The 25,502-nt window shown below is 39.7% G+C and overlaps 1 protein-coding gene across 2 annotated transcripts in view; it reads left to right on the top strand.

Moving 5' to 3' along the window:
* The first annotated feature begins 1,029 nt into the window (after positions 1 to 1,029).
* Positions 1,030 to 25,502, top strand: part of ENAH (ENAH actin regulator) — a 104,260-nt gene continuing 79,787 nt past the window's right edge. Inside the window, exon 1 of one of the 2 annotated variants that reach the window (XM_061991507.1) lies at positions 1,030 to 1,295. In XM_061991507.1, the coding sequence (XP_061847491.1) occupies positions 1,291 to 1,295 (5 nt within the window). In that variant the 5' untranslated portion in view covers positions 1,030 to 1,290. The remainder of the gene's footprint in view (positions 1,296 to 25,502) is intronic. The other variant, XM_061991508.1, reaches the window with a different exon arrangement.

Raw genomic sequence — 25,502 nt, 5'->3', positions numbered from 1 at the left:
TGGAGAGAAGACAGAATGGATATTCAGTGCTTGACAGAAATGAGCTAAACACGAGCCGCGTGAATATTACACATCCTGTGTGCTGGGTCTGCTGGGTGTACTCTGAGCAAAATGTAAATCAGTATTCAGCATAGACGCGGGGCTACCGGAAAATGGAAAGCTGAAACAACACTCCCGTACTACTGAAAATGTGTCTTAGGCCAGACGCTTCTGAGGGCATAGAGAGGCAACTGGAAGAGCTACATAAACCCACAGCCATTTACCTGCCCAGTTGGTGAGCGGGCTGCGAGGGTTATGTGCTTTCTGCCCTACACAGACTCCAACGTTAGCATCACACCGAGCGCCAGTTACTCGGGCGGACACAGCCCGGTGCAGGGAGCAGAAGAGTCGGGGTGAGGATGCGGAAGGGTCTACTGATGGTGCCTACAGCCTGAAGCCTCAAGCGGTGCCGAGCTCCGCCGGCCGGGACGCGGTTCTCCAAGAGCCCAGCCCGCCACTCGCCCGTCCCGCCGCTCCGGGGCATCTCCCGAGCGCGGGGTCACGGCACGGGCCCGGCCCGGAGTGCTAGTGACGCGGGCCGCCCGAGGCAGGCCCGGTTCGGCTTCCCCTGCCCGAGGGGCGGGCAGGGGAAAAGGGTCTCGTGGCGGTGCCCCGCCCCGCCTTGTCCCCCGGCTCCGCAGGACAATGGCACAGAGCCGCTGAGGAAGGAGCTGCCGCAGAGCTGAGGAGCGCCTGCCGGGCAACCACCACCTCACCTGAGGCCGGTCGGTCGGTAGGTCGGTCGGCCGGCCCGCCCGTCCCTCACCCCACCCCCGGCGTGGGGCCGCCGAGCCCCATTCACCCGCACGGGCGGCAGCGCGGCGGTGGGCGCGGCCTCCGCGACCCGCCCCTTCCTCCCGCCCCCCCACCCGCCGTGTCCCTCGCGCGCCGCCGCCGCGCCCCCCGCCGCTCCCCCCGCCCCGCCGGTGTCTCCGGCCTCCCCCGCGCTCCCCCCCGCCCGCCCATTCTCCTCCTTCTCCTCCCCCCGCCTTTCCCGCGCGTTGGTTCGCTCCTCCCCGCCCCTTTCCCCCACCTCCCTCGTCCCCTCCCACCCCTCGGCTCCCCGCGGTGGTCTGGCCCGGCCCGGCGGCGGCGGGAGCGGCGGAGACGGGCGGGGAGGTGCTGGCGGCCGGGGGTCTCGCTGTCCCTTGACGCGCCGGCCCCTGCGGAGCGGCGAAGAGCGGAGCGGGGCGGGGGAGAGAACGGAGCGAGCGAGGAAGCGGGAGCGGCTCCCTGACCCCGGGCAGCACCATGAGGTGAGGGGCCGGCCCCGGAGCGGGCGGACTGGCGGGGGGGCGGAGGGGCTCCGTGTCCCCGGCCTCAAACGGTCAACAGCCGTGAACGGCAGACGGCCGTCGAACGGTGCTTGGCTGTCGAAGGGGGAGGGGGCCGAGCTGAGGGGAGCCCCGCGGTGGGGGAGGGGCCCATTGTTAGTGGCGGGTGGGGGAGGGGCGGCCCCGCCGTCCCCGTCCCCCGCGGCGGTGAAGTTGCGCTCGGGGGGCGGCAGCGGGGCCCGGTCCGGGGAGAGGGCGGGGGGGCGGCCTCGCTCCGGTGCTTCCCCCGGGCCGGCCGCGGCGGTGGGCGCCTCTCGGCGTGAGTCCCGTTCGCCTCTCTCCTTTCTTTCTCTCCTGGTGTTGGTTTCTTTTTTTTTCTTCCTCCCTTTCCCTCCGCCTTAACCGGCGCGTGTTGCATTGCAGCAGCAGCTGGGCTTTTCCCTGTATAATCAATAAAGAGGCGGGGGGGGAGGGGGGGGATCCCCCTCTCGGCAGCCGGGGAAGTGTCGCCTTTGGAGGTTTCGGATGTAAACACAGAGGTGGACGCGGCTGGGGGCCGGGAGAGGAGGGTGCCCGCCCGCCCGCCTTCCCGCTGGGGACTCCCGCTCCCCGCCGGCTCATTCATTTCAAGGCGATTTTCAGCCTTCCTGGCTCGTCCCGTCCCCGCCCCCCCTCTGTTTAGTGCCTGTTCTGTTTCCGTAATCTTCTTTCTGGATTGGTGCAGGACCCGGTGAGAAATGCAGCTCGATAGCCCGAGCGCTGGTCTGTCGTTCGGGGATGTTGTGCTCTCTGCAGGCCCGCTGCTCCGTTAAACTGGGAAACCGATTTACTCCTCTTTCTTTTTTTTTCTTCTTACTCTGGAAGATACTGTCTGCCTTGCCGTTGGATTTGAACCTTCTTTGTCTTAAAGATGACCCAGAGTCATCTTTTTGGAATCAGCAAAATTTGTGTGATGAAAATCAGCAAATTACTGCATAAAATTGATGAGCCATTAGAATTATCTGTAAATTACAGTAAAATCCTAATTCATTTCTTTGAACTTTAAGGGTTCTCCCCACACCATATGTGTGCACCTTCAATGGAAAGGGTAGCATTGCAGGGGAAGCATGGGAACAATCCTCCTGCTGTTTTGTTTAGAAGTGTGTTCCTGTATTTCCCTTTAGGTTTCTTTGTTAACTGTAGGTATTTATGTCCTACGTTATTTTAAGCTTTGTTTTGTCTTGTGATAATTTATTTTCACTTACTCATGTTGCTCATGTAGAAGTCAGATACCCTGCAAATAAAAAGTTATAACTTGGAAGACTTACAGTTCATATACAGATCTTTTAAACAGAGGGGTTTTTGAGTCATGATAGTCTTTAACACAATAAATGCTGTTAATCTAGCTAGAGTTGGCATAAATATTTTGAGAAGCCCCATGTAAATTTTGTTTTCTGACTGGCAAAAAGTACTTTAACTGTGCGGGTGATGCTGAATGAAGTAAGCTATACCAGCAAGACTGCACTTTTGCTGATGTAACTGTATGTGTGCTAGGACTTATGCCAGCTTGGAGGGAGCACAAATATTTCTCTTATCCAGTGTAACAGGGAAATGTCTAGGTTGAACCTGCCCTTAGGTTGCCTATTTAGATGTTTGAATAGTTGACTTGAAGCGGTTAGTAAATATAGGCAAATGAGTACATTGTAGGTCTGAAATGGTTTACCTGCTCATGAGTGCAGTGTTTGGGGGAAATGTGACATCAGGAACACATGGTTCCAGGCCTTTTGAAAAAAAGAAACAAACTGTACCAATTAAACTACACAGGCTAAGAAAATGATGTGGTTAAAGAAGTATTTTCTGTCTGTAGAGACACTATTAATTTGACTCCGTTTTGTTTAATTGGTCTGACTCCAGTACAATGGAAAGCTTTCACTGCACGCTTTCTCTTTGGACTTGTTTAGACTACGGTTGATGGTATATTTCTGAAACATATTTAAACAACATCTTCAGTCTGAATTTTATTTGGACAATGTTTTTTAATGCATAGGTGCTGGTCAAGGCAAGTTGTGATGATTTTGTGTTAAGGTCTCGCATCTTGTCTGAGTGATTAGCTGCCCGGTTACGGGAGAGCAAACTGTTCTTCCGTATGTCAAATAAAGCCAAACATCACTGTAAAGAACGTCTTCGTATTATAAAATAAATAATCAGTAGATCTGTAAGATACAAACATCAGTGGTATACAATAATTAATCCTTGCAAAAGTCTTGTTTTGTATCTCAATTAAAATTATGTGCTATTTGAGTAACATCTGTTAGGGGTTTTAGGTTGCTGATAAACTGAATATTGAATATCCCAGTGAAATGGTCTAGCCTAAGTATGAAGTTACTTGATTCAGGAGCCAGCTTCAATAGGGCTTGTGCATATCTCTCTTCTGCTTTTGGTAAACAGTTGATTCCCATGAGCACCTGTTGCTCTCATTGTGTTGTGGCTTGCTGACTAAGTACTGCTCTTAATATAGTTTCCTGAATGCACTAATTTCATAATAGTTATCCAGGAATAGGCATATTTAGTGAAGCTTCCATTTACTAGCTGACTGGAATGTGATGGGGGGAAAAGGTAGTTAAGATCAAGGTAACAGCGCAGTTTGTAACCTAGTTCTGGTAATAGTGTAACTTCCTATCATATTCATACAAGAGCAGCATGTGTGAAAAGACTTTTATTGAAGCATATGTTGAAATCTGTATTACGGAAGCTGATAAACATAACTACTGCTAGAGCTGGGATTCTATAGTGGAGGTTAACTGAATTATCTTAAGTTTTTGGGTTTAGCTCATTTTGTTTGCTAAGTCCAATAAAAATAAATGAGCTTTCCAAGATACTGACTTTTTTTTTAAAAAAATCAAACTGGACAGCCTTCTCTTGGGATTACTACATCCATGTCTTTGTGTGGGAAAGAATTGTTTTTCATTAGTGTGCTAGTCAGAAAGCAGACTGCTTAGTCTGGTTTCATTACTCAAGTTGCAGGAACTGGGAAAGAAACAGTATTTTTTTAGAATTTTAAATTCTAGTATTTCAGAGCCCAATATATTAACCTGTGTTTACAATGGACTACTATGCATATCATATGTGTGAATGTTCATTCTGCATTTAGATAGGGCAAACAACTACATTATGATAAGTTCCACATTTTTAGAAAATTGGCTTATATCTTCACTTGTTTTTTCAAGGTAAAAATATAGCTAAATTTGTGGTCTCTAAACCATATTACATTTTCTACTTGCTTATATTCAGCAGCTTTTCTTCTCAAGTATGTTGCTTTACAACGTAATTCTCATTGTAATTCAATGTATTTTGTGCCTATGCGAAGAAATCCAATACCATACTCGCTTTATTTTTTATGTCTTTAACACATGAGCAAAAGCCCACTGCAGAAGTAACAAACCACGTACCTTCATTAGGACTGGGAATTCTTGGAGGAACCCACACACGTTTCCTAGGGTTTCCAGAGAAGTGTGTATACAAGAGCATTATATTATTGGTGACAGTGGTATAGTTCAGTCTACTGCAATAATTGCAGTTATTTAAGGTAGTAAAATACCAGAGTAGCAAAGCCATTAATTTCAATGGTGGCATTAAGTTATTATGTACATCAATATGTAGGGTAATGCGTTGGAATCGAGCCTTTAGTTCTAATACTTGCACAAATAGCATATTTGAAGTAGAAGACTTAATTTAGTTGAGCAAAATCTGACAAAATGTTGGAAGTGCAAGCAGGCAGTTCAGCTAGACTGGATGTGCATAACTGCAACCAATACAGTTCCTAAAATTGCTCATATCTCAAGAATAAAATTGGTGGTGCAGGCAGGTGGTTGTTTTTTGTGGGTTTTTTGGATCTCTTTTGTTTTTTTGTTTTCTTTTTCCGTGTGGATACAAGAATTCAGGTTACTTTCCTTGTTCTTAAGTAAACTAATGGATTGAGTCATCTGTCTGATAGAAGTTCAGTCTTCAGCTAGCACTTTATTTGTGACAGTTGCAAGTAATTTTTGGATGGCTTGTTTCTGCCCACCTGTTATAGAATCTGACAACTGTTTTGCCCTCAAGGTCTACGGATGGTTTAGTGAATTATTTTGATAGTAGAAGTCTAAGTCTTTAAAAGATTACTGAGTGAATAGAGGGTGTGGGAATCAAAAGACTTTTTTTTTTTTTTTTAGAAAAAGCTATTTATGACCATCTTAGCAATTATGTTGTAAGACTCTAAAAATCAGAATCAATCTAGGAGTGTGTATTATTCAGTGAATCCTCTCTGGAAAAGTATGCACAAGTTTTTTCTTGACTCTAATTCAACAGCAAGGGCTGCTTGTTGTTGTAGGTCAGAAAGCAAGGCAGAGTGAGTTACTGTCCTACTTCAGACCATTACAGTGTAAAAGCCTTTTTTTACACTTCCATAAAAAGGCGAGGAATTATTCTTCTAGCACCTGTTCCAGTGGATGCTTTGCTTGCACACTTATGCTGGATGTGACGTATCTCAGCGCTGCCTTAGGCATGTGATTGGAAATACTATGTGTAACGAGGACTGCTTCTTGCCATGCCAGTGCATTTCATGCAGAACTATTATAGAAGTAGGTTATTGAACCACCAGATAGAGTCGTTTGCTTTCATTACGGGAGAGCAAATGTATTTTGTGAAGCAGATGTTATTCCCTTCTTTACTTTGACCTTTCATCTAGAATTGCTCTTGACAGTTCATGCCTGCTTCCACTCAGCAGTGTAGAAATACGTGTGCTAGCTCTAAACATCCAGACATGTTTAGGTTTTAAGAATGCTGTAGTGTTGAGAGAAGGCAGAAGATATCTGTTTTTTATGTTTGATTCAAAAAAATTTGTCTTTTGCTAAAAGTAAAATGTAGCAGAGACAGTCACACAAGCCTTGTTGAAGAGCTTCAATATATTTAAGTCATTTTTGATGGTGCTCACCTCACTTCCCAGTCCCACCACTGCCTTTCACTGACAGTTCTTGAGACTTGTCCAAAACTACCTTGTGTTCTCGGGGTGTTGGCATCTCTCTTGAGATTAATAGGGAAGCAAAGCCGCTTTTGTATCTGTCAGTATTTAAACCTGCTGGATGAAGAGCCAGTATTGTGTCTCCACAGTTCCTTCCCTGCCCTAACTTAGCATGTGTTCTCACAAACCTGGAAAAGAACAAAATTTGTATACAGCTTTTCTTTTGTTGTTGTTGAATAACATACAGAATCTTTTTTTCCCTTTTAGAAACGACTGCACTAATTCTAACTTAGAAATTTTCTAACTTAAGAAATAAAACCGTTTACTGAGTGTGAAGTAATTTTGCCTTGTTCTAAAATGCTCTGTAGCAATACAGGCTTTAGAGGAAAATATTGAATTTTATTTCAGATACTCCTAATTAATTTTTCTAATAATGGATAAGCCCTTACTCTCACTTTTTACAAGTCTTTTTCACTGTAGCTGTTTAATGACTAATGCTCCTAATGTTAGAATTCTGCAGACACTTATGGGCAGCTTATAGCACTGCCCCTTGGGAGATGATGTGACATTTTTCTGGGTTTATTGCCCAAACGCTAATGACAGCCTGGTGGAGAAACGAGACCACTCACTGTGACGTGAGATGAATTGTCAGTCTGCTTTGGATTAGTCTTTCCAGTTGAACTGCTAGTAATAAGCACGTGTTTTGGGAATCAGTGTACAAGTTGATGTGAGAAGCTGAAGTAAGATTCTCTTGCTCTCTGTGAATAATCTTTAAGCAATGCTCATTAAAAGAAAACATGATTAATATTCAGGTAAAAAAAAAATTGCTCTTAGTTTCATATGATGAAAATTCTCCAGGCAAAAGTGGCATAGATAAAGGAAGAACAGTAAAAATTATTTCAATTTAATCTAAAACTAGCATGTTTCTTTGCTAAGTGTGTAGATTGATGGTGTGGTGTTTTTTTGTTTTCTTTTTCTTGGTTATTTTTTTTTTTTTTTGAAACCTATGATATAGAAAGGTGTTGACATCCAGTAAAGTATCTGGGAGAGAAGTGAAAACTGTTTGCACTCCAGAAGTTAGTACAAAAAAACCCCACTTTACCGGACTGGTATGCTGCCAGAGGTAACTCTCTAAACTCCTAGTCTGCAGCACAAGCCAAACTGGAAGGCTTTTGTTTCAAGTGTTCTCTCATTCTTTTATTGTTCTTCACAAATTTGAGACTTATTTTCAGTTTCCTGAATTGGACTACAAAGAAATCTATAGTTATTGCAAATTCCATTGAGAAGGAGAAGCTGTTGTGTGCTGAGTATACTAGACACCTGATTTAAAAGAGAAAAAGTTTTAAAACTTGGAATTTAGCAGAACTGTAAGAGAACAAGAATAATCAATCATTGGTGTAAATAAAGCCTCCACTATGCCTTTGTTTCAGTTTTATAGCAACGAGGGAAATATTTTAATTTTCTTTCTAGAGGAAATATCTTTCTATGTGGGTGTCATTCTCCTAAAATGTAATTTAATACTTACTCTTTTTTTTTTAGGCCACTGACTGCTGTCAGTTTCTTGCAGGTCACCTTACAGTGATACCAAATTTTTAACTGAGATGCTTTGAAGGGTTTATAGTTAAGGAAATGGTTTATTGTGATCTTGTCTGGCTACTGATAAATGCTTTTATATTTCAGTTGTATGGGCTGGTGTATGTCTTCATATGTGTTCATATCTGCTAGAATTGTATATTTTGTGGAGACTTCCATTGAAGTTGCGCTTTTTTTTTTAATACTGTATGAGATGGAAAATAGAAATACTAAATGGGAAGATGACTAGGATTCGATTGTAGTTCATGTATTTCCAATAAAATTTTCAGTACTGCTGTATTAGTGGTATTTTTACTTGCATCAGTGGAAAGAGGCGGTTGGTATTTTTAGGTTCCATTCAGTTTTCTGGTTGGCTTTGCAAATCTGACTTAAGCATATACTCTTAGGTAAATCAAGGCCTTGAACCTAGTAGTGTTTCTGCTTAAAAGCATTAGCTCTTGAAATAGACTTTTTTAAAAATGTGTTTTTCAGGTATCAAGCATCCAACTCAAGGCTTGCAAGAGTCTTTCTCTCATAGCTATTATAGATGTTCATGTTTTATTTCCGCTCCTGTGTTCAACTCTTGTTAAGGAAAGCATATGATCCTTTTGGCAAACCTCAGTCTATTTAATAGTGCTGACCGTTCTATAAAAATACTCAAAGATAATGGAATATATTTTAATTTTTTTAGACTTGGTGGATTTGTACTTAAAATTGAACACAATGAAGCTTTACTGGGAAGCTTGTGCTGTGCTCTTGAATGCGTTTACAAAGCCCATTTTTAGAAAATTGCAATTGACTACTGTGGTTTAAGTTAACTGGACTTTACAACTTCAGAATAAACATTGTTATCTGATGTCTGAAATAGATGGTGTGGCCAGACTGACAAAACAGTGACACCTAAATTCAAATGAACCTATTTATGGCAGAGATAATAAAGTAGTGAATGACAGCACTGTTAGGAAAATGTCTTTGCTGAAGCTCAGCAGTCGTATGTGTAAGTCTAATCACTGAACTTATTACTTAAGAGCAGATGTAGCATTTGGTTGTAGTTATGTACTATTCTTGCAAAAATAATGTGTGGCCTTTTTTTTTTGGTAATTCTATTTAGATGCTCTGATGAAAGTCTCTGAATATAGTCAGAACTCAAGAAGCTACTATTATATTTTAATGAACTGTTACACACTAATATATTGAATCTCTTTGTGTGAGTAGAACAGAAGGATGGCACAGAAGATAGCTGATACTTGGTGTCTCCATTTGGTAAGTGTATGTATATGAAATAAACATATTTTGAACACAGAACTGCCTTCCTAGGCAGATGTGAATCATCTGGTCTGAAGCTGAGCATGGAGCCAGTAGTTACTGTGTATAGTAGTCGCTACTTCTCTCTTTCTTAGAGGCTGCTGTTGGAGGAGTGAGTGAAGACATGAAAGACTTGCTAGTTCAATGTTGTTCTGAGTAAGAGAAGGCTGAAGATAAAGGTTCATCTTAAAGCTGTCAGGGAATCTGTGTCATCATTAGTAGAAGGAAGAGCAGATGAATGGCTAGAGCACTTGAGTAGTAAGTTATTTGCTAATAAGCAGAAGTTGATTCCAGTACTTCAGCTGCTTCTTCAGCATTCCATGTGTTGGAGAATGATTGAGAGTTTTGTAGCATTTTAGTGGTCTTCTTGGGCTTTTAGCTACTATGTAGAAATGCTCTAGTGGGTTTCAGGTAAGTTTTTCCTTGAGATTGAGAAAGAAGACCAAAGTATCAAATATATAAACATTTTTTTTTCATCCTAAGGATGCTGTGCTGTTATCTCAAGAATTGTGGTAGTACCATTGTTCTCATTTCCCCAATATGGTGTGATGAGTCTTAGTTTAGAGACCATCTCAGTTAACTTCATCATATATGAATTATTCCTCAAATTATTACTGATGAGCTTTAGATCTGACCTTTCCTCTAAGTTGAGAGTTGAGAAAATCTGGAGTGCTGGGTTCAGGGACTTCATTTTGTGTTTTGACAATATCTTTGAGTAGTCTTGTCATGAGGTTTGGAAGAATAGTGCATCTTTGCCTTCTTGGTTTGGCATACTGTAAATTTCTCAAAATGAAAGAGTATTCCTGTGTATTTTTTATTTGTTGTACATTTCATATTTGCTGATGTTCCTGCAGTTGCTGCTGTTTCCAGTAGGAGCTAAATCCACAAATAGATGACAGTAAGGTAAACAGAAAGGTTGCCTTGCAGGTTATGAATGCTGTTGCTGTAGATGTGCTGCATTAAGGGTATAAACAAAAGTTTTATAAGGAGAGGCAATATCTTTTATTAGATGAGCGACTGCAGTGGTGGGAAACAGGACATGGGCAAGTGTTTAGACATTCAAGTGCTTGAGTTCCCGAGAAAGTTATTTAGTTCTTTGGAGACACCATGTGGAGATTTTGTACTGCGTGGATTGTTGCAGGCGTGTTGCAGATACAGGTAAATGTTTCTGTGTGTTTTATTTTCATAGTTCTGATGTCTGATCCAGTAGCAATGTTTGGCTTAATTCTTATGTCAAAGAATAAGGAATTAGGTGCTTGAAAACAGGAAAGCACCTGTAGGAAACTGTTGAAATTGCCTTTTTTCATTACTCTGCAAAGATGATGTCTGCATAAAGGAAGTGGAGATGGCATCATAGCGAAAAATGTCAAAAAGTAAAACTGTGAAAATGCTTTTCAAATGTTACTGTTCCTGTGTAAAGTGTGAAGGTGTATTTTCCTTTGAAGCATCTGACTGCTGGGAATCACTGGAAAGAAATTAATGTTTGGAGTGACTTACTTGAGGAGCCCATCTGTGTTACTTTTCTGAGGATGTGGTCTTGGTTGCTAGTGTCACTTGTGTATGGTAAATCTGTAAGGTGTGAATAAAAGTGGATTGCATTGCAAGAGTTGCACTTAAGGCATGACTAATGCTTAATAATACCCAATAGTAGGATTTCATTTTTGCCCTGTTGAAGTCCTTAGTTAGTTATAACAAGATAGAAGATGTACAGTTAAGCCAGTTCCGAACACTATGAATATCTTGCCTTCAATTAAGGAGTATCCTTTTCTTAGGGCAGATAGATGCAAAATAAGCAACCTCTCCTCTTGTGCTCCTGCCTGTCCCAACAATAGAAAGAAAAAGCTGTTTCTGCTACATACATACTATTAACCTCTGTGTGCTACCTGTGTATGAAGGTTCTTGCTTGTTTAGAATTCCCAGTATTTGATGTACAATCTTCACCTACAATTGGGTATCTGATTTCTGTCTGGTCTGTTCTGTGGCTCACTAGTGGTGAATAAAAGAGGGAGAGAAGTGTGACTGTATGATATAAGAAATCGTTAGCTGTATTGAACTGGGAAGTGTTTGTAAGCTTCTTTGTTTATATGCTTTACATTACCTAGGCATGATATAGTAAGGCCTTTGTAACTTTTTCCTGAACTTGTTCTTCTAAGTAAATTGCACATATTTTGTGAGTGATGTTAGGATGAAGACTGAGCTGTTAGTGTAACTCTGAGGAACGCTTTCAGCTTTGTTGACTTATGGTGTCGATCTCAGTACTCAACATCTGTATATTTGAAATCTTGCATTTTTTCCTTCTGAATTGAACTGAGCTCCTTGTCTTCAAGTCTGTCTACGTGTGGAGTGGGTATAGGGAGTGGACTCGCCTCAAAGCCCATCAATTAGATTTTGGTTGTAACTCTCAGGGAGCTTACTGTGGTTGTGCCTGGGAATGAAGTGTTTAAAACCACAGGGAAATAAAAATCTCAGGCATCTCTCCGCTTTGGCATTGCATATTTTCATATAACTTATGATGTATCAATGTATCAGTTTCCCAACTAGTTGAGTGATAATAATTTTTCTGTTCTTCAAGGGAGGGGGAGAGATTTTATACAATTTGTACTGTCTTTAAAAAAACCCTTTCTCTCCTATGAAGAGGCACACAGTTGAGATGTCCATACATAGTTTAGCCTCGAAATTCATAACAAATCTTAAATTTGAGGCAGTTTGGGTTAATGCTCATTACCCAAAGTCCCCCAAACAAACACACAAAACAAAGCAAAACTATTTAAAGCCATAGATGCTGTTTCTAGAATTTGAGAGCTTTAATTTTTTTGTATAGGATGTCAAGAATCTGTTATAAAGTGATGAAAGTATTCTACATTTAACAATGGAAATTTTATGCATGTAAGAACTTTTTCTTGTACGTTACTATGGAATTAAAATGTTGCTGACCATATGCACTGTAGCAGTTAATTTTCTCTCAGCAGCACCATAACCTACGACCATTTAAATGTCCAGTATCATTTTGATGTAAAAGAGAGTGTTGGATATAGCATCTTTGGTTAGATTGCTGACGAGGGTAGCGTTTATGCTGTGGATGTGGTGTTTCCCAGAAAGACTGGGGTTAATTGTAGCTTGGCAAGTTAAAAAAAAAAAGTTCCATATTGTTTTTCTGCAGTAGATTCCTGTTGCTATGCAACAAACAGAATGTCACTTAGTACAGGGTATATTAAATTTGTATTCTCGGCACATATCTCTGCACGTTCATTTTATACTTTAACAGGAGGGTATGGTTTTGACTTCCTGTAGGGCTGTAGTATGAAGTATGTATTTGAGTTGCTATTCTGGTGCTTGCTGTAGCTGCGGTGACGTCAGTGGACTTGCAGAGCCTTTCTTTGTTTTCAGATGGATGGGACACCTGTGCAGCACAATCAGGCTTCCAACCAGACAAAAAGGGGTGGTGGTTATCTTCCCCGAGGTGGGATGGTATTGCCAAGCAACACATTACGACTTCAAAAGGGGGAAATTTCATGTATGGAAAAAACCTTAGGCTATGAATTCTGAAACCTTTAAATGTGATGCAGAGAAAGTTAATGCAGATGGCTTTATATGAATCTTTAAACCAAAAGATTAAGTTATTTTTAATAACAAGAATTGACTTGGAATATGTTGATAACTATCTCCTTTATCTACCTCCCCTCTCTCCCCAGTGCTAAAAAGAACCAGTCTTGGCATCCAGACTCTTTGTGTTCACTCTAGAATCTGTAATAAATGTTTAGGGCGTGTTTGGGAAAATTACCTTCTATGGGTCTGGAACCAGTAATTTAAGTAATGGACAAATGGCAGCATCTGGTAAGGCATTATTTTGTAATCTCGTTAGACTCCTGTAGTGGAAAAGAAGGCAAAAATAATGTTTGAAAGCTAGAAGGATGTTAATTTGATCTTTGCTTCAAAGGCTGTTATGGGATACAGATGACTGAAATACAGAAACTTGAAAGCTGATGATTTTTAATACTGTGCTCTTAAGAATAAAATGCATGCATTGTGTCTCATATGCTATGATGTTTATCCTGTGTCATAATCTGTCTTATTTTAAGAAGATGTCTGAATTTTGTTTTGGATTTTGAAAGCCAATTAACAAAATCTGAGCTGAAATTAAGTTAGATATTAAAATTAGCAGGTCAAATACCGGAACTTTTTTGTGCTATTAAAATGGAAATATGCTATTGTCTAATCACTTTAAATTGTCAGTCTGAAGCAGAGTTTTAAGTAGCTGCTTTTTAAATGTTGTAAATTTACTGATGCACGGCTTAGTAAAGCAGTAGTCAAAAGGAACAGTCAAAATGAACTTAGGAAAAATTCAGATCATCTCTTGATACTGTTCTCTTGCTCATTTTGCCAAGGGGATGCCTCTAATACGTAAAGCATCATGAAAGGAAGAAACGGTCTTTAGTAATACCATTTTCATTCTTGTAGGCTACTGCTTAATTCAGAGCTTAATGCCAGTGTTGCATGCCTGTTCTCAAGCAGACCCAACAAAAAACATTTCTCTGTGTATACAAAGAGAACCTGATGCAACATAAAAAAATTGTTATGGCATTCTGTATTTGGTTAAATCAAACCTGAGCTCTGTTGCAGAGAAATGATTTAAAGACATGGATGATGATACTTGGGGGATTTTTGCTTTCTGTTTTGGGCAGATGAAACTTTGCTTATGTTACAGAACTGTTTGGTGAGAATGAGAATACTGTCTGTGTCTTTCAATGCTGTAATGACTTGCTTGAATGGTGTCTTTTGCTACAGGAAACAATAGGAATTTGTAAAACACCCTCCTCTTCTTGAGGAAGGAGGCCAAATATAGTTGAATTGTGAAGATAACAGTTTAACCTGTAACTTTAATAGAATAAACTTTAATAAAATGCATAGAATGGAGAAGTTCTAGAATATGCACAAGAAACTGAGATTTGAGCTGTAAGATATAAGTAGTGTGTTGGTAGGCTACTTAGGCGAATCTTGAAGGAATGCAAAGTAAAAATTGGATATTCCAAACCCACTCTGGTTGTACGACAAAGAGCTTGTAGAAATTAGAAGCTTTAAAATACTAACAAATTTATTTTGTCGTGGATGTCTAAACTCCCCCTCTGCTTTTATCTAACTGAACCCGCAACTGTAATGTTGCAGGAATAATATCTTTTTTGTTATGTAGCTCACCTTCTCCTTTTTTTCACCAAGTCTGGTAATAGCTATGATTTTGCTGACAGCATCCAGGACTAAAGAAAGTCTCTGTGGAAATTTTCCAAGTATAAATTCTCTCAATAATTTGCCTCTCTATTCCAAAACAATTAACAGCTAGGAACAAACACTGTTATAATGGGTTTTTTTGTTTTTGTTCCTGACAATCTCTTTTTTAATTTGAGGGATTTGTACTGTTGTGCTTCATAGTATAACGGAGTAGTAATTGAAAATGAGCAAAAGATGCAGAAGGTAAAGCATCAATCCATTTTAATGGTAATGTCTGCCAGATGAAGGTAATAAGGATATGGGTAGTACATATTATGTTAATTATTTTTTGTTTGTTTTAAGCTCAGGTGCTATGCTGCTATAAATAGAGCTATTGCAAAACAGTAATCTTTTCATATCCATCATCTTCCCCCCAAACTGAAGTTAAATTGGGGCAAATTCTGTACATTTGATAGTAGTAGTCCAAAGTTCTGGTTGGCTGTTGAAATGAATACATTCTTTATGAATGTATGCTCAGTCACACTAGCCTGTCAGCTCTTCATCATTAATTGAGACCTGTACACATACATTAAATGCAGAATTATGTAAAAAGGATGTTGAAGCACATGAACGATTATACACTGTGTTTCCTCCTCTACAAAAGAGGTTGGATTCTTGTTTGTGGAAAGAATTAGATTGTAATTTGAACGCTGCATGTTTGGTTTTTTTTGGTGTAGTTATATTTTTCTGTTGCAGAAGCTGGGAAGTCTAATGAGTGGGGTAGGGAACTGCTTGAAGAGAAGATGATTTCACGATCTCAGCTCAGTGTTTTTCACAAGAACTGTGTGCTGCTTATTTTTCAAACAGTTTCTGTTCTTTGTTTTTGAGTTGTTAAGGATGTTCATTAGCGCTGTCCTAACTTGTTTTCTTATTGACCAACCTAAGACTGTGGGCCTGATCCATCAAAACATTAAATAATTCAGCATATACCTTAATCCTTCAAAGCACAGAGAACATTATATGGCCACTGAAGACAGAGGGCCCTGGATTGTCGCGGATTCCAATCAGCATTGGAAGATTTGGTACACCAGTTATTGGTGTTATTGTAATCAGCTGTTTCTCCTTTAATTTCTGACATTTGCTAATTTCTTAGAAATAAGCATTTTCAAGTCTGAAGCTCTCAAATGCAGTGTTTTATGACACTGCTTAAACAGTGAATAACTTCTGAATTTGGTATTAAGATCAAGTTTTGATTAATGTGCAAAAAATATCACTCCACATTGGATAATGAAGAAACCTATTGTCATGGTTGGACATGGAGCCATTTCTGGTAATGGGGAAGGGGCTGTAAAAGTGGCTCCTGTAAGAAGCTGCTTGAAACTCTCCCCAGCTCTGAGCCAGACCCACTTCTGGGGCTGAGCCAATTAGACACCTTTACAATCACTTCTTAAGAAGAAGCCAGAAGAGGAGAGTTCTTCTTCCTTCTTCTATCCTTCCTTTTTTTTTTTCTGGCTGGTGGTGGTGCACGGAGCTGGGGAAGAAAGAAAAGCGATCACGTGGACCTCAAGGTCAGTGAGGAAAGAGAGGAGGAGGTGTGCTGGCGCAGAGACTCCCCTGCATCCTGTGGAAAGGACTGATGAAGCAGAGATTTATTTGCACTTTGTAAAAGACCTCATGCCAAGGGCAGTGACTATGCCCAGAGGAGGCTGTGTCCCACGTGAGGGACCCCATATTCACGGAAGCTCTAGGTGTTGGGAAGAACCCATGCCAAAGAAGTTTAAGGACTGTGTCTCGTGTAAGGGACCCCATATTGGAGCAGGGAAAGAATGTGAGGAGTCGTCCTCCTCTGAGAAGAGAAGCGGCAGAGACCATCTGTGAGAGACTGACCACATCCCCCATTACCTGCCCCCTCTCCGAGGCATTGAGGGGGAGGAGGTAGAGATATCAGGAGCAAGGAGCTGAGCACAGGAAGAAGGGAGGGATAGGGGAGGGAGATCTTAAAGTGATGACTGTAATTTTCTCATCATCCTGCTCTGTTTTTGCTTTTTGTTCTGTTCTGTTTCTTGTAGGTAGTAGAATAAATTTTCCTTACTTTCCTCTCTAAGTCGAGTACTGGAGTCTGTTTTGCCTGGAACCCTAATTGGCAGCGAGCCCTCCCTGCCCTTGCCTCAATCCACAGCAACCTTGGTTGTCTTTTTTTCTTCCCATCTCGCTGGGGCCTCCACCATCCTAATGATGGTGGGCAGTGAGCAAGAGACTGTTGTGATGCTTCATTGCTGGCTGGGGAAAACCACGACACCTACTAGCTATTTATTTACTCCTCAGTCCATCTACCCCGAGTCACAGGTAATCTGAGAAAACAGGTGCAAAGGCGAGAAGAGTAAGCGTATAACTAAGACTTTTTAATGAGTCTACAACGGTAAGTCACTCCTTCCTCTCATACACAAGCAACCAGACCTTTTAGTCATTCTCTTCTACTTTTTTTTTAACTCTGAAGATTATTTCTTTAAACCATAATACAGTGTTAATTTCTCATGTTCCTTAAAAATTGAAATAATAAGCCAAACATAATGTGCCATGATATTTGAAATACACATAGATTTGGAACAGCTGGATTCTCAACCACACAGGCCACCTATAGTCAGTGTAACCCTTGGTAGTTCTTGTCCTGCTAGTAAAGCATGCATGTGAGGAAACTAAAACTGTGATTACAACACTGTGTGCTTACCAGAGAGGAAAAATTAACTCCAGGAATCTGTGTTCTACTCATAGTGTACTCAGAGTCACTAGCTTCAGTCAAATTAACATCCATCAGAATTTTATCTTTCAGGTTTTTATGATAGAACTAGGAAAATCCTTGACACTTAGCTCATTGTTTCAGTGTTTTGTGTGGGTTAGACCATGTGGCTTTTTCTGAAGATGTTTTGAATTGGTTTGTGTTGATCTCTCTTTTACCATATAGCTAAAAGAAAATTAATATTCACCCTTCTTATATAATGAGATGGTCCACCTAGGTGACTCCTTTTAGATACTTGGAGTATACTGTTTGATACTGCTCTATAATGAATGACAGAATGGGTCACTTTCTTATTTGGCCACATGGCAGATGCAGGCCTGGTTATTAAGGAGTGGAGTGGTTTGGTACCCTCTGAGCAGCAGGGAATAGTTTTCAAAATAGCTGTACGTGCTCTCTGGCTATATCTTGGGAGACTGTGGGGAAAAAATATGCCAGGGAGCAGTCTGGGCAGGCAGATTATTCTTGCAGATGCTGATCTGTAGACTGCAGCTTGGGTACCTGAATTATATGTGTCTTTAACCTGAGAGAATATTGCCTCTATCTGGAAACTTACTCCTCTTCTGAATAATCTTTGGAGCTTTTGTCTCACTACACGAGTTAAAGATTTCTTTCCATATATTAAAGCTTCCATGCTTGCAAAGAGTAGACAGTAGATAATGGTTTCTTCTCTTTGAAGCTACTTCTGGTGTATGTGAGGGTTTATGTTTCTCTGGAGTATTTTCAAGATTATAATCACCAATTTCATCAATCTTTCATTGTGCGCTGTTTTTTAGACTTTCTGCCTGTTGTTACTCTTGTTGTGGTCTGCATCATTTGGAATATATATATATATATCACTGGAATATATATAAATGTAGACCTGAAGTTTTTTTGTCAGTCACTTTTCCAGTGTGCTGGTTGTAGTCAGAATTCTTACCCTGTCCTTCTTTCTGCTTGCATCTTGTTATGGGCCTTATCCTTTCTGATGATAGCATATTCTGAACATGAGCCAGCCATGTGCTTGCGTGGCCAAGAAGGCCAATGGCATCCTGGGATGCATCTAGAAGAGTGTGGCCAGCAGGTTGAGGGAGGTTCTGCTCCCCCTCTACTCTGCCCCGGTGAGGCCTCATCTGGAGTGCTGTGTCCAGTTCCAGGTTCCTCAGCTTGAGAGGGACGGGGGGAACTGCTGGAGAGAATCCAGCGCAGAGCCACCAAGATGGTCAGGGGACTGGAACATCTTCCGTATGAGGAAAGGCTGCGGGAACTGGGGCTGTTTAGTCTAGAAAAGAGAAGACTGAGGGTAGATCTTATAACATTTACAGATATCTAAATCATGGATGTCAGGAGGCTGGGATATCCCTTTTTTCTGTAGTATCTAGCAACTGGACAAGGGATAATGGAATGAAGCTGGAACACAAAAAGTTCCACTTAAATATAAGAGAAAACTATTTCACTGTGAAGGTGACAGAGCAGTGGCACAGGCTGCCCAGAGGGGTTGTGGAGTCTCCTTCGTTTGAGATCTTAAAGACCTGCCTGGACGTGTTCCTATGCAACCTGATCTAGGTGACCCTGCTTCTGCAGGGGGTTTGGACTAGATGATCTCTAAAGGTACCTTCCAACCCCTACCGTTGTATGATCTATTGGTGGTTCTGCTGCAGCACAAGCATTGCAAAAGTGCACTCAGTATATTTTCTCTGAGTGTAATCTTGATAGCTGCTATCTGAATATGTTTTTCAAGACTCTTTTCTGTTCCCCTTACTGTAATTTTTTGTGTATATTTTTCTTATGAAAATGCCCTGTAAATTCTGTCAAGAACCAAGTCAGACTATAGCATCTGCTACTTTTCTATGGTAATTAGCACAGAACTCCAGAAAACCTAGGGGAAATTAAACTTAGTTTACATGAGTACTTCTTAACTTTACTAACAGTTTGTGCTGCTGCTTTTCTTAGAATCTTTATAAACCCAACTGCTTGCTTCCTTCCCATTCAGAACCTCGCATCTGCTCTGAGAGGTAACTACTGCACCACACACTTCTGCAACTCTGATTGACAACTCTCCATGATCTGAGGTTCTGAACTCCTGCTGAAAATAACAGTGGTAGTAACTTCAGGGAAAATTTTGCTGAGTCTGTCCTCAGCTTGGAATGGAATCTATTCAGTGTAAGCCCAACAACTGCAGTCTTCTGGAAACTGAGACTTGTAACTATGACATTCAGCATTTTCTCATGGGGAAAAAATCTGTAGTACATTCAGACATAAAGTATATAAAAAAGTCATCTGTTGTGGTAGAAGCTTGCAAATTTTTACACAGTTGAAAACATGAGCTTTGTAAAAAGCAATCTGTTACTAGCATCACTACGAGTATTGCAGAGAAAAGACAAAAGTGTAAAGAGTGAGAATGGTATGAGACTACTTTGTAATGTTTAAGGCATTGCGGTGAGAACTGCCTTCTTGAGATCTAAGTAAGGTGTATCAGTTTATACAGTAAGATATTGGACTACAATCTACTGGTAATAACCTAAAAGAGGTTGGTTTTGAAGTAAAAACCCTCTTTTTTTTTAACTATAAACTCTTGTCTTGCTATAGTTAAACAACTGCAGCATGCTTCAGATTTAATTCCCTTACCTGTGGTGACTGTGTTGCAGGTGTGTTATTAAAATTATTTCAATTTGACCCAGCCTATTGTGTGCTGCAGTGGATTGTAGCATAGTTCTGTAGTGAATCTAAAATGCTTGAACTTGCTCTGGCTTTCAGGAGAAATTGCAGGTTTTCTTAATGAAGTGTTTTCATAACAGGAATCTGCATAGTTTAAAGTCCTTCAAGGAAGCCTAGTGCATTAGACAGTATTTTGTGGCTTATAAGACAGTATATTCTCCTGTAGTATAAACAATTTCTTTTTTAGACCAAAATGTAAATAATAAATCTCTGAAGCTGATTTGTATCATGAGTGAATTTTGCTGAGATGTAATTAGCAATAGTTCTGACTTCTGCACCTAGCAAAATATTACCTGAAGAGATAGGTGCAGTTTGCTGTCTTTGTACATGGCTTATTTGTATTTCATAGCAGCCTAAAGGTGGAAATATGGCTACACAGTGTTATCAAATACAGATTTTCTTTGTAGCTAGTTAGTACACTTACGGGATATGCTCTTAAACTGGTAATCATTGATTACTTACTTCTAGAAACTATCTGAATTTTCATTAAAAAATGTCAGTGTGACAACTTCTGTCTGCAAAATGGGTCATAAATGTATAACCCTTTTCATTTTGCTTTCTCTTTGTGTTGCACCAAGCTACTATTTGTAGTTGCAGTGTTTTCATAGAGTTCCTTTATCTGCTGTACACTGCTGAGTATCTTTAAGTTTTAACAACTTCATGCTACTTGTCTTCCTATGGGATGTCAGGCTTAAAATGTTTCATAGATAATAAGGAAGAACAGATCAGAAGAGGAATGGGAGTGGGGAGTGTCCAGTCGTTTTACCCAGCTTTAGCAATTGCAGGTAGAGAAAGGCTTTAACTTACTGTACTAAGTAAAATCCAGAGGTGCAAGGTAAGTGACCATTTTTCTTGGCAGTAGCATCACATTCCTTTCAAAAAATGAATGCTGCTTTTCACTCCCACCTGTACATCTTAGCTAGTGGGGCCAGCAAAGGCACAAATGAAAATCTGAAATAGATACTTGCATTTGAAACCTCCGTTTCAAACGAATGCTTTCTTTGTTTGCTTGGCAGTCAATGTCTTTGTTAGCTCAGCCTGCCAAGTGTGCTTTCCAGATGATTACCATAAGATGATTACCATAGGGTTATAGATACCTGCAGATGAGATGATCAGAACAACATCAACAAGGCCATCTTTACAGCTTGGATTCTTAGCTCAGAGGTTGTGGAGCTGCTACCAAAAACTTTAGTACTTGATTGATAGTGGAGTTTTAGAACTTGTGTTAATGCATATAGCTAGTCTATTTTTATTTTCTGTGTTTTACCTCTTAATTCAGGATTTTGGAACTTTATTATACTTGACCAAAATAAATATTGTTTGTGGAGCTTTTTTGGTCTATGCTTTGTCTAAACTTCAGTAAATGCTGCTGAACAATGTCTAGCACTTGCTAAAACTATTTTATTGTGAACTTTGTGGAAGTTAGAAACAGTATTATATTATTTATCTAAAACAACTTATCTACTTTTTTCTGTTATTCTTGTCTTAAAAATTAAGTTAATTGAACATTATTATTATTCAGGTTCTTTTGTAATGTCAATGAAAACTATTTTATAAATGCTGTTTTATTCCTATAAAGACTTTTTTTTCTGTGGTTGTGACTAACTGGACAAACTTCAGATGAACTGTTTATCTTAAGTTTAGCTTGCATTTGAACTTTTTTTTTTTAATATGTCTTGCTTGCAAACGAGATTCTTGTTGAAAATGGGTGCTTTTGTTTCCTAGCTGTAGAATGTCTCGATGTACAGTTTAGGTAAGGCTTGGTTATCTCAGACCATTTTAGAATCTATTTGGTTAAGCCCATTTTCTGAGATTATAATTTTAACAGACATTTTAAAAATGGCTGCAGGCTACAGAAGCACCAAGACTTCCCCCAGTATTTCTCACTTTGGGGAGAACTTCAGTGACAGCCTGTGTACTCCGTGTGACAGTGGCAAAAAATGCTGGGATTATTTGCAGCTCTGTTTGATCTGTGGAATGCACTGCATCTATTGTTAGCTCTCCAGCTGAAGCAAGAGCAGGAGTTGTTTTTCTCTTTTGACATTGTCCGGCTAGACCTGCTGCACTACTGTATTGGCCTTGAGTAGTTTAAGGTGATAGTATTGGCAGACTTCCCATCTTTTTAGTAGCTGTGGGGGAGCTGAGATGTGGGAGACGATGACTTGTGTGGTTGGTTTTGCTTTTAAATTCTTAAGACAACTGCAGGCAGTGTATCTCTAGAAACCTATAAAGTTCACTGGTTCGCCTTTCCTGTTCAATTTAGAGGCTCTTGGAAGTATAAGCACTTTTCCTGGATAATTCCTTACCACAGAGATTAAATACTATGTTTGTATGTGTATGATAGTAATGAGGACAAGATTGTTCACAACTAGCCTGTAAATACAACAGCATCAACTAACCCACATACGTGTGCTTCTTTCCTGTTGCAGAAGAGATTGTCCCCTTCTATTTTTGTCTTCAGTGTAAAATTTGGATACTGAATTTTTTAATTGTCTCAAATTCAGTCTTAGTCTGCATTGTACTTCAGTGTCTTGTCTTCTTAAATTTCTTACATCTGATAACATGCTATTAGAGGAGTATGTAGCAATGCTTTTCTGATGTTGCCTGATAACTAGAGAATAGGACTTTTAGGGACTTAATTTAGGTCGATTGATTATTATGATATCAAAAGTAGTGTTGCAATAGATTACTTATGAAATAGTGCAAATATTTTATAAGCTGTTATATCCAAAATTAATATAAGATTTTTAAATTGAACTTGCGAAGATTTCTCCAGTGTTGATCTTTGGGCAGTGTGGCTGTTATGAGTAGGACTTCTTCTGACTACTTAAATCAATAGAAGCTGACTCTTAATCTAAAGATTTTGCTTCCAATCTTAGATTTAACTCCCTTGATTACAAACCAAGGAAAACAGGATGTATAATTTAAACGAGACAAATTTCAGATTTCCAGTAGTCCCTGCCCATGGAAAGAGTTAAGTTTTGTGTGATTTGGAGAGATTTCAGTATTGGAGATACATTAAAAATGAGAGAGGTGCTTCATTGGGGCAGGCAAATGGTTGATCTAGGCCCATCTCGTGTCCTGGAGAGTAGCAAGAGGAGAAGCTACTTGGAAGAAACTACCTGCAGCCATTTAGCAATCTCTCTTCCTCCCTGTCTGCTAGTACCCTACAATGCATTTTCTGTTTTGAGATGTTTTAGAACATGCCTGTTGATTCCTCTTATTATTTTTTTTAAGAACCCACTATCCATTAATTCCACTAATGCATTTTCAGATTGCTGACCTTGTCTGCCTCCTTAACTTCCTGTAGCACAAATCCAGAAATTTGCTGTCTTTGGATGAAACTTTTCAATGTTTAGGGGGTAGGGATTGATGTAAAATCAAATCAAAAGTTCAAGTCTGGCAATTGACCTCACGTTCCTCCTTCATTGTGAGTCCTGCTTCTGTTAAGCAGTCTGTTTTATATATTCACTATATGATACTACACACTATATCTTTGGAAGTGAAATGAAAAGGAGGGGCTACTGTACTTACTCTACTTAACTGTTTGTGCTACTGTAAGGTCAAAAGGGCATTGTTAATTTTCCTCAGTGTGGATTAAGTGGATATACAGACGAAGTAGTATAGATTATCTAAATAGCACCTTCCATTCTATTCCTTTTAGCAAATAAAGGTCTGCACTAGTAAGGAAAGATCTTTCTAAACATTTTGACAATTTTTTGACAGGTTACTTCAATGATTGCTCTAGCAGTTTGTAATATTTTTGTGAAACCGTTTCTATAAAAGTATTCTTTATGTATGTAGCACAGAGGCAGTACGTTGCATAATTTTTATGGCTGGAGGGAAGAGCTTGAAACTTGTACAGCTCCTGTTGGTGATCTACAATATGCAAGAACAGAGCTGCCTTGCAGCTATTGCTTCAGGTCAGTGTCCTACTGCTGTACCGTCTTTGTTACAGGTATTACAGGTCAGTGTAGTTTTGCTTGTTTTTTTCTTTCTGTTTTGTAATTTTTTAACTGTACTTAGGTAGCTGTGTTTAAGAGAAAACACCAAAAACTACCCAAAGTAGAAATGTAATGCAGAAATACTAGTACTAAGCATTAAACTTCAAATTCACGGAACCCTTATGTGCCAGGAGAAAAGTCAGTAGATTTTTACGGTATTGTTTGAGACTTCCACATTCCTTTTCTCTATCAGCATGTTATGAGAGTTGTAAAACCAAACTGGAGAAAAGATAGTGACCTCAGAAGATAGTTATGGTATCAGCACTCTATATAGTGTGACTTTTATCAAAGTGTTTTGCTTGACACTTGAGGTTTCCAGTGTAACTATTCATTGTCAGGAAGAAACCCCACCATCTAAAATATCCTAGTTAATATCTAGTGAAATGCTTAGAATTACTCTTCTAAGTTGTATGCTAGCTATTGCATTTTTATTGTTTCCATTTGTGGTTTGACGTAGCTTGTATATCGTGAATGTTAGGATTACTCTGGGTTAACATAAATTTCTGGATGTTTTAAGTTTTAATCTGAGGCTAATGAAGATTTTAGGCTTGATTTCTCTTTTATCCTCTGTTATCATCAACAGGAGTAGTACTTCAGTGATGGAAGGTGGCAGTTTTTTGGGCTTCAGATACTGAAGAGGTTAACAATCTAGTATTGAAGTTAAGGCCAGAAACTTGTAGGTGACTCTTCCAGGTTTGTTCTCGGGTATATGAAATGCTGTTCAGGAAAGTTCACATCTAGTGTACACACAGAAGGTATATTTACTTACAGCAAAATGGTGGGGTTTTTTTTCCTGTGTCCCTGACAGTTGTTAGCTGTAAAGAGTGAACATAACTATGTAAGAAAATGAATGTAGTTGTGTTCTAGTTCATTCAAAATTCAATTAGGTTTCCATGTCAGGACCAAAAGCTGTCTTTATTTACACTTGTAAAGCTCCTCTTGAAAGAAGCAGAGGTTATGTAATTTAAATTTAGGACAAACTAGGATCTTTTGGATGTTTTGGAGCAGTGAATGATGCAGAAAAGACCTTACTTGTCTTGGATGTTAGAATTACAAAATGGTGTCACCTAGGGAGAATATATGCCAACCACAATGAGATGTCTTTATAAATAACTTGTATAGAACTCCATTTTAAGGTGGATAATTTTTAATACATAAAACCTCTGCCTTTTGTTTACCTTAGAAACTGTTGAACATAATTGGGTCAAAGAGATAATTCATTAAGATGCCAAACTTTAAATATTTGATTTCTCTGCAGTATTTTTTGCATACAGCTGCAAAAATTAGAGTGTATTTAGATATTTTGAATGTAACTTTTTTTCATGTGCTTTTCTTTGTCCTGGGAAATCAGATATCTTGACTGAAAAGGTGTTCAAGCTTTGTTTGGTTTTTTTGTTTTTTGAAAATAAATGCATGTGCTACAGATGGTTTTTTTTTTTCCTGATTGTTTTCATCGACACATATAATACCATAACCTAAAGTACAAAAAATACTACAATAAATTGGAGCTCCAATCAAAATTGTAGTGACAACATATTGGTAATGAAAGTGTGTTTATAGCAACTTGCTATTATAATTGAATAATTTGGTTTGAGTTTTATTACCAGAGTACCCAAAATTGAAACCATATTGAGTAT

This window comes from Colius striatus, chromosome 2, assembly GCF_028858725.1.
Source record: "Colius striatus isolate bColStr4 chromosome 2, bColStr4.1.hap1, whole genome shotgun sequence".
Taxonomy (NCBI): domain Eukaryota; kingdom Metazoa; phylum Chordata; class Aves; order Coliiformes; family Coliidae; genus Colius; species Colius striatus.
This window is presented reverse-complemented; position numbering and strand designations above follow the sequence as displayed.